Below are 9,909 nucleotides of genomic sequence, written 5' to 3' on the forward strand. Positions count from 1 at the left end.
CAACTCCACACTGCGATTTATACCACCTCCGACATATCATACCTAGATGATGTAAACTAAGCCTTTCTTCAATATATGAAGCTACGGCTTCTAATATGCAAATCCAATTCCAAAGGCAAATCGTTTGTCGAAAATTGATACTTAATGTAATCATGTAAGTGTGAAACAGGGTTTTTTATACGGTTAAGTAAATATGAAGTAAAGAAGACGCAATTAAAATCTGGAATTTTCAGTAATCATATCACTTATGAATGACGGGTTTCCCATCAGCTAGGATGGACCAACAGTTTGTTTAAAATGAAAAACTGAATATAAGTACTGTTATATTGAAACTAAGTGGCTGAAACATTGTTGAGACTCGCCTTTAACAATACGATACACACGGGACACATTTTCTTTTATTATTGACAGCAACCTAATCTGTTACCCTGTATAATATTCATTAAATACTTTTCTAATCTTAACGCTGCATCCGTCATCATGCAGTTCTAAATCTGATTAAATCTAGGAAAAATTGGTGACGCATATATTTGCACAAATACACAGCCCTGCCATACACTTCCAAAACTTGAAAGTGTTCTACTACTTAGCAGTCCTCGTCAATTTTCAAAACGCTGAATTATAAGTAATATATCCGGAGGGCAATGCAGTAGTATTCAAATAAGATTTCTCGGAGCATCACAATTTAACTGTCACTACCTCGAATAAAAAAAAACAATAAATATATTGACATGTAGATAAAATTCACATCACGTGTTAACGGATGTTGATATCCGGCAGTGGTCTATTTCCATATTGGAAATATTTCAACGAGATTTCTAGAAAAAAGTTACGGAAGGTTGAATTTCGTGATTTTAAAATGGAATGAAATGGCAAATGTATTGGTGGTGCGAGTCTATAGAGTTTGATACTAGCCCCAATTCCCTGTATGGTTCCTTCACACTACAGACAGAGCTGGCCAGAGAAGAGCGGAGCAGCGCATTCAGGCGTTCAAATATAAGCAGAGCAGGGCGACCTGAAATCAATCATTCGCTATGGCTGATTTCGCGTGTGACTTCTTTGCCACGGTAACTGAACATTAGACAACTGCCAGTTGCAAGCGGAAAAGTACAGCCGAATTTCTGAGCGAGTCGCTCTTTTCTGCTATGCGCCGCCCAGCTTGTGGTGTAAACTGCACGCCGCCCTACTCAGCTTGTAGTGTGCTGCAACTACACTTTCGATTATATCGTGTGGTTTTCAGTTGCAATGATCATATGGGCCAGTCTTCCAAAATTTTGTTTTGAAAATTTGAAATAGTCTTAGTCGGAGATTTTTGCCTCCGACTCGAATTTTGAATAAAATCTCGCGTTTCGTCGGCATGATTTATCCTATCAAACAAGTTTGATAATTGTCTCCGATGCAAGACAAACCGTTATCATCTAATCAATTCCTTTTCCTTTCAATTGCATGCTCCGCACGTGATTATCGACAAGGTGGAAAAAGACCGACTGGAGATTTTTGTCTCCACGTGTGCCCGAGTTGACGGAGCGTGTTGGGAGAATTACCTACACCATTCTAAGTAACTTGTTTGTTTTTAAACGTGAAGTTTAGTGGTTGTCAGAGAAATTAAAATGTTTATAAATGTTTAAAGTTGAAAAGATTTCCCTGGGGAATTAAACAATAAATTTCCGTGACAATAAAAAAATGTTATCTGCTTAACTACAGCCGTCAGATTTTAACATGTGTTTTCATTATATTTTTCTTTATTTATACGCACATATTTATATAGTTTTGACATAAAAATTATGAGATTTCGAAGACCAGGAAGTGTTATTTTTTATTAATATTCAGAAGACCTTACGGTGAACTGTGGACTCCCCATATAGAAGATTAGTATCATTAAGGAATAAAGTATGTACTTAGACGTACATAATTAATAAGGACTCTAGGTATTGTCTATTAATATGCTTTGTCTCTGTGGGTAATATAAAATAATCATCGTTTATTCGCATAAACTGAACACTCATCATGAGATAAATCTTATAAGAAATCATCATCCGTAGGTTGAAACTGGGGTTAATCTGCTACTTTTCAAATTGTTTTGATCAAAAGAATAAAGCATATGTTTTCAGCAGATATAAATCGTGTCGTATTTTGACCACAGATAAACGTTATTGTCACATTCACAGTTCTCCTTAGCTGTGAGGTTTCACATTAGATTTTTGGGGAAGTGGATAAATAGAATATGATTTATATAAGGTATCTACTATCATAGATATCTTATAAGGGTCACAACTTTTTAAATTGGGTCGGTGCTCTCTACAATACTTTACGTCACCAGTAGATACTGAAAATTTAGTCACCAGTTGATATTGAACATTCAGTTACCAGTCGATATTGAATATTCAATCACCAGTAGAGACTGAATATTCGGTTTCAATACATTCTGAACATTTAGTCACCAGTAGATACTGAACATTTAGTCACTAGTAGATACTGGATATTTAGTCACCAGTCGATACTAAATATCCAGTCATCAGTAGATGCTGATCATTCAGAAGCCAGTAGATATTAAACAGTCACCAGTATATATTGAACATTCAGTCACCAGTCGATATTGATTGTTCAGTCACCAGTCGATACCGAACATTCAGTCACCATTATATATTGAACACATTCACCAGTACATACTGAACATTCAGTCACCAGTACATACTGAACATTCAGTCACCAGTCGATATTGAACATTCAGTTACCAGTACATACTGAACATTCAATCACCAGTACATACTGAACATTCAGTCACCAGTCGATATTGAACATTCAGTTACCAGTACATACTGAACATTCAATCACCAGTCGATATTGAATATTCAGTCACTAGTATATATTAAACATACAGCCACCAGTAGATAACATTCAGTCACCAGTCAATATTGAACATGTGTCACCAGTAGATACTGAACATTCAGTCACTGGCATATATTGAACATACAGCCACCAGTCGATATTGAACATTCAGTCATCAGTCGATATTAAACATGTGTCACCAGTAGATAACATTCAGTCACCAGTCAATATTGAACATGTGTCACCAGTAGATACTGAACATACAGTCACCAGTCGATATTGAACATTCAGTCACCAGTCGATACTGAACATTCAGTCACCAGTCGATATTGAATATTCAGTCACTGGCATATATTGAACATACAGCCACCAGTCGATATTGAACATTCAGTCATCAGTCGATATTGAACATGTGTCACCAGTAGATAACATTCAGTCACCAGTCAATATTGAACATGTGTCACCAGTAGATACTGAACATACATTCACCAGTCGATATTGATTATACAGTCACCCGTACATACTGAAACTTCAGTCACCAGTGCTTACTGAACATCCAGTCACCATTCGATATTGAACATTCAGTCACCAGTATATACGAAACATTCAGCAACCAATCACCACACCAGTATAAATTGAATATTCAGTCATCGGCCACCAGTCCAGAACATACTGAACAATGAGTCACTAGTATATATTGAACATTCAGTTACCAGTATACATACTGATTCAGCACTAATCATTCAGTAAGTCAAGGAGGTACTGAACATTTAGTATATGATGGTCGACTTAATTTCAGTATTTGCTAAATTTTCTCCCAAATCCTTTAAAAAGACACTCACCGTAAGGTAGATATATACGAGGAACATGATATGGAATAAGACATAAATTACAGCAATAGTTTCAATACAGAAAACATCCCAAGTATATAGTTTTTGTTTTGTAATTTTCTTGCTGAGACAGGCCATCAAAGAATTTTCAGCAATCTGTAGGCACAGAAACACCAAGGTGACTATCACGTAGACATCCTGAAAAAGTTATATAATTTTTAGTTTTAATAAACTGACATAGAATTATATCCTAGCGACATTTTCTAGAACACTAATTATAGTCGATATTATTTGCAAATTCGGGTACCACTGGGTCCACACAAACTGGTGTGATACGTTTTTATAGAATATGGTAGAACCGACGTTGCGTTGCGTTGGGGGCTGTAAAGTTTCAGAAGTACAGGCAACTGAACGCCAGCGTTTAATGCAGCAACAAAGCGTGACTCTGCTGCAAAAAAGAGGGTGATAATGGCTTGATTTCAGAAAGAAATAATGTACCCATATCGCTTTAAATCCTTACATTTGTTTACTTTACTACTTCACCGCTATCAAACTGTAGTGTGGTAATGTGAACAGGGCTTGAAAGATGTTCATTTGGATAAATGTTTCTTTCAGATGAACGCTTCGGCTTCACGATGATGTTTTATTCTATTGCACAGATATATGGGTATTGCAAGATCTTTTGTATCTGCCTGGCAGCTCTAAATGAATGAAGTCAGTCAACCATGATGAATAACTTAAATACCTTTTCAGAATTAAGTTTTTAAATCTCTAATTAATTGAGGGAGAATATCTCGTAAAACATGCAATATGCATTAAAAGGATCAATAGAAAATCAGCTGCAAAAAAGTAGTTGTCAAATAGAGATACAATAACAGTTCCGCCTCTTATCTTTTCGCTTCTCGGACAGGATACCATACCGGATTCATTATATAGTTTTAAGTGAAGTCAAATCTATCTACTCCGGATCAATGTCTAGCTCAGAGCTGTGACTTTCGAGCTCATAGATGTGCCTATTTAGCTCAGAGCATATATATCTAGCTCATAAGAGTTTTTTTTTTATCTAGCTCAGAGCAGTTTCTATTTAGCCCAGCATAGTGGCCCTTAAGTACAAAGTATCTTGCTCAGAGCAGTAACCATTTAGCCAGAGTAGTGTCTATATAGCTCAGAGTTGTGTCTATCTAGCCCAGAACCGTTTCTATCTAGCTCAGAGCAATGGCTATCTACCTCAGAGTAATATCATTCTTGCCCTGGGCAGTGTCTTGTGGCTCAAATAAGTTCCTATCTAGCTAAGAGTAGAGTCTTTCTAAGAGTAATGTTCATCTAGCCCAGAGCCGTGTCCATTTAACTCAAAGTAATGTCTTTCTGGTACAGAGTAGTGTCTTTATTAGTACAGAGTAGTGTCCATCTAACCTTAAAGTAATTACTAGTTCTTAGCAATCTATCTGGCCAAAAGCAGTGTCTACTGTCTATCTAGTTGAAAGCAGTGTATATCTAGCCCGGAGCAGTGTCTATTTCGCGTACGCCTAGAGTCGTGTCTATAGTAACACTGGTGTCATCTTAATGGTACAGGATCTGTCTTGATCAGAATATTGTCGTGCCTTTTAAATATTAAATAATTTTAAGTTTTATAAGTAGAAACGTGAAAATCTGGGCAGTTAGTTTATCAATGAAAATTGTCTATATGTATGTAATACTTACCAAATAAGTAAGATACGATATGGTAGGTAAGGACTGGTGAATAGCCATTTTAAAAATAAAAGCAGTCATTAACAATGTGACATTATTATACATTCTATCTACCGTGTTTGGTTCTTCTGTTGCCATACAAAATGTAGAAATTGAAATCAATGCCTGAAAAGACAGATATTCTTTTCAGTTGAATCGATCACAGGAAAATTGCTTATTTTGTCTGGCCTTTGGTGAAAGTGTCAAATTTTGATTATACTGAATGAAACACATTATTTTACAGCTTCAAACGTATAGCACATCGTTTTTCCGCGCTGAAATCTTTAGTAGCCTACAGGCAGTAATATCACGTGGGCTTCTTTCATGACCTGAACGGGATATTGAAATTAACACTCAGTATTGTGCAATGAGCAAAATTTGTCACATTTGCCGTCCTCTTCATACGATTTTCACCTTTCATGGGATTTTAATGTTCAAATTTGAAGAATCGACGCTTTTTACTTGTCAATTTTTCAAACTTGCATCACTTACAGAAATAAGATTACATGAATATATGTTACATTGCTTATAGGCTTATGAAAAATTAAAAACAATATAGTTAAATCTTTTGTTCGAAATGTGAAAATCAGATTGCAAATGACAATGTGTATAATCTTCCAATTTGTGATACTGTATTTCAACGTAAAACTATTTTGTTAATAAGTTTGTAAGATAAGCTGTATTTAAACCGATTAACGGTCTGCGCATTTCACCAATACAGACAGATCAACAATCACAAAAGGCTTAGCTAAATATATCAATTTGTTGTGATATTACAAATCTCTATATAAATATTAAGATTGTGTTAATTACATCTAATAATGAAAATAATAACATGAGAGTGTTCACTGATAAGACGATTTGGTGAATACATATTACATACCACGATGAAAACAATATTCCACATATAAAACCCAATTTTTCTCTTGACTCGGCATTGGGCGAATATAATAGGATGGACGGTCGAACTAATATATTCCCTTGTTGTTGAATATCTGAATGTTTCAACATGTTCGTATAAGTCCCATTCTCCAGCATCTTCAAAGGTCCTGGTATTCACTGTAGAAAGGGCCTGTTGATCTTCGATTAAATGAACTTCATCGGCCGACCTTTCTGTAGATAACTCTAAAGATAAATCCTGAAAAAATAAAAAAATAAAATAAAAAATTCCTGAAAGAAAAAATTTACGAAACTACCCTGTTCATTTTATACAAACAACAGATTGTAATCTAAGTTAAGTAGTCATATAATTGGTGACTGTCTACCAAGTGAAATAACGGCTTATAAACTCTTATAGTCCCTGTCGCTGGTTGGAGAAGTTCATTTTATTTCAGACGAACCGAAAGTCAAGTTTTTCATTGTGAAAGTGACAGAGGTAACTGAAGATCAGCAAATAATATAAAAACCCCCGATCTGTTTGCTATCTTGAATCTTGTCGATATGCACTGTTGTTATCTACTAACAATACCTAAAAGCACAATGAACGTCGTGGAAAATTTAATATAAAATTAGAAAAGAAACTTAAATTCCATTGCAGTCGGTTCTATCTATTCACACTTTTACCTTTTACAACAGGGGTACACATAATCTATTCCTATTTTTTTAAAATCTATTTCGAGAATAATAATAAAGAGGACTGTGTGTAGACAGAAGAAAATATTTGGAAATGTCATAATTGTTAAATCGCGTGCCATATGAAGAAAAAAAGTCGTCAAAAGCTATTTCTGAATAATTTCTAAAAATGTTAAAGAACACATGCTAATGGATTAAAATTAAAGAAAATGTCACATTATATATAGAACGTCTGATTTCTATTCATCCATGCTTAATCTAAGTTTCTTAAAGAATCTTAACCACTTTTCATGTTGGAGACAGGATTGACATTTTCTGTCAATTGCACATATTCCAATTAATTCAAATTCAATCTTCTAATCAGCAATACTAATTGTATCCGCTAAAGCAGTTAGAAACTTACAAATCTGTAGCTAAATATCTAGAAATAACTCCATAGAAAATTTCAAGGGTTATAGAAACCAGTTTCCACTGTCACAATATAAAATCAGACAGTTCAAGTTAAATGTCAATGTATTATTGTATTGGATAAGAGACGATTAGGGGTGCTTTCACCAGTTAAAAGCCATTACGAAAAAAATATCTTTGCATAAATAAGATCTTTAATTGATTGATAAAAGTTTTGAGAAAAATCTAACTAAATTATATTTAACTACGAGATTCTGCGAATGGGATGTCTGTGAAACAAGGTGCTTTGGCAGATTGATCTTAATCACTTTCAATGACAATCGAACATTGTGTCCATGATACTGTCAGAATCATGAGATAGTAATTTGGGTATTAAATAAGGATATAAAACTTAAAAAACCTGAACGTCAAAAGGGAAATGTTTTAACTCCAAATTTTCTCGAAATGTGCCTTTAAATCTCCAAAGTAAGGTAACAACTGGATATTTGTAACCCTTTTGATTAAAATGCACTGCAAAATTTCTTCTGTTGAATGCTAAATCTCCAACTGCATTTAAAACGGTCATTCGTGGTATCCAGTGTTCTGTAGGATCGTACATGCTTTTATCCTACAAAAGAAAAAGAAGTTTCATTATCCCAATGAGCACGATATTTCGGCGCCAATAATATTTTTGCACGAAAAAGCGGCCGATGTGCGGTGGTCTATGTCAACCCTACGTAATCGGGAGTGAAGGGGAAATATCTGGCAAGTTTTATAGGAAGTCTCATTGTCGGCTAGTGCGCTGGTGAGACCCGTCATTTTCTTGAACTTTCTTAAGGTTAATCAATTTTGGGGAGGCCACCAGAGACGCCCTTATGCGATAAAAAAAACAGTTGACATAAACTGTTACCTCTATCGCATTCACAAGACACATTTAACATCAAATGTATTAAAATAAGATGAAATCTTTACTGAGTCAAGGGCGATAACTTAAAAACCATTCACCGAAATATCTCAAATTCCAACTTGACCAAGATCTCATTGTTCTAGATGATCACACCTAATTTCATTACAATCGAAAACTGTTGTCTCAGTTGAGTTCACAAACAAACATGTTTTCATTAAGTCAAGGGCAATAACTCAAAACCGTTCATCGAAAAATCGTCAATTTCGAATTTGACCAAGATCTCATCAATATAAATGATCACACACAATAACTCAAAAACTGTTCATCGAAATATCGTCAAATTCGAACTTGACCAAGATCTCATCAATATAAGATTAATGATCACAATCAATTTCATTAATAACAGATAAGAACTGTAGTCTCTATCGTGTTAACAAGGCAATTGTGGACGGACGTGGGCGTAAAAATGTTCAGCCTACTCAAAATAATCATACATTTAGCTCTGCTGCCTTTTGTAAGGCTGGTTCTTGCCATTTTGCTTGAACAAAAACTTCAGCTTCAAAAACCTGATCTACTGTTTCGATGTTAAGGATCTGCAAAAAGGCACATTTCAGTTCTACTGTCACCTGAAAAAAATGGAAGACTGTGGTCAATCTCTTGACTTAAGTAAATACTAAATAAAACCGAACAGCAGATCCAGCGCAATACTAATAGAAACACCTCTACGGTGGTTCATACACGACATCATTTATTTTTTTAATTTTGAATTAACAAATTAAACAAAGTGGTGGTTATTATTTTTTTAATTTTGAATTAACAAATTAAACAAAGTGGTGGTTATTCAAAAAATTATTTTTTATAAGAATATTCCAGTTTTTAAATTCAAAATTGAAAAAATAAATGATGTCGTATAAGAACCACCGTAAGACTCAACCAAATTCAAAAGCTATCATTTAGAATTTATCATTCTTTTTTTAGGCCTCATAAAGTTACGCTCTATTTCCAAAATTCATCAGTGTACGATGTCTGACCTTGTTGATATTGTTATCAAACAGATGTTCCTGAAGTTAAAGTTACGCCACAACACTTTGCTCTGCACTGTAGCTTTAGCTACGACGGCCAGACTAAAAAAAATGTCAACAAACTCAAAATGTAAACAAACCTTGTCTTTTCGACAACCAAGGAATTGTGTTTTCTGTGGCGCAACTCTTTCATTCATGTTGAAAACGACATTAGTACAACCTTCTATAATAGTTTTCCCTTTTTCTATTGTAAACATTAGTCTACGGAAAGCATCAGTAAGTTTCACAGGCGTATAAGTATGGACTTCGGGCATCTGGCTATGATTTTGGTTTTGATTTTGGTTATCATTTTGTTCCATTGTTGGTGAATTCGAGCTAGACTGTGGACCACTATGTGGCTTAATGCTTTGGTTCGACATTTCGTAAGATGATATATGGATTAAGTCCTTGAAAAATGAACTGAAAAGCGAAAGAAAACTTTTCTCATTTCTTTCACGAATATGAAAGTGACGCCATCTTCTTTCCTCGCAGAAGACTAGGCAAGGGGAACTACTCTACTTATTTTAATAAGTACCTGGGCCCCGTTCCAATAATTTGCGTAAGTTTACGCAAAATAGTTTTTCGTAAGTTAATC

General features: G+C 34.9%; 1 protein-coding gene across 1 annotated transcript; it reads right to left on the bottom strand.

The window, feature by feature from the left end:
* Positions 1–678: 678 nt before the first annotated feature.
* LOTGIDRAFT_159539 (hypothetical protein) lies at positions 679–9,634 on the bottom strand (the record flags this gene model as incomplete). Its single annotated transcript, XM_009054054.1, has 7 exons — positions 679–699; positions 3,672–3,857; positions 5,361–5,513; positions 6,271–6,525; positions 7,768–7,974; positions 8,748–8,879; positions 9,416–9,634. 7 exons carry the CDS (start codon positions 9,632–9,634, stop codon positions 679–681), a joined length of 1,173 nt encoding a protein of 390 aa, XP_009052302.1.
* Positions 9,635–9,909: the final 275 nt, after the last annotated feature.

This window comes from Lottia gigantea (assembly GCF_000327385.1).
Source record: "Lottia gigantea unplaced genomic scaffold LOTGIsca_21, whole genome shotgun sequence".
NCBI classification, from domain to species: Eukaryota; Metazoa; Mollusca; class Gastropoda; family Lottiidae; genus Lottia; species Lottia gigantea.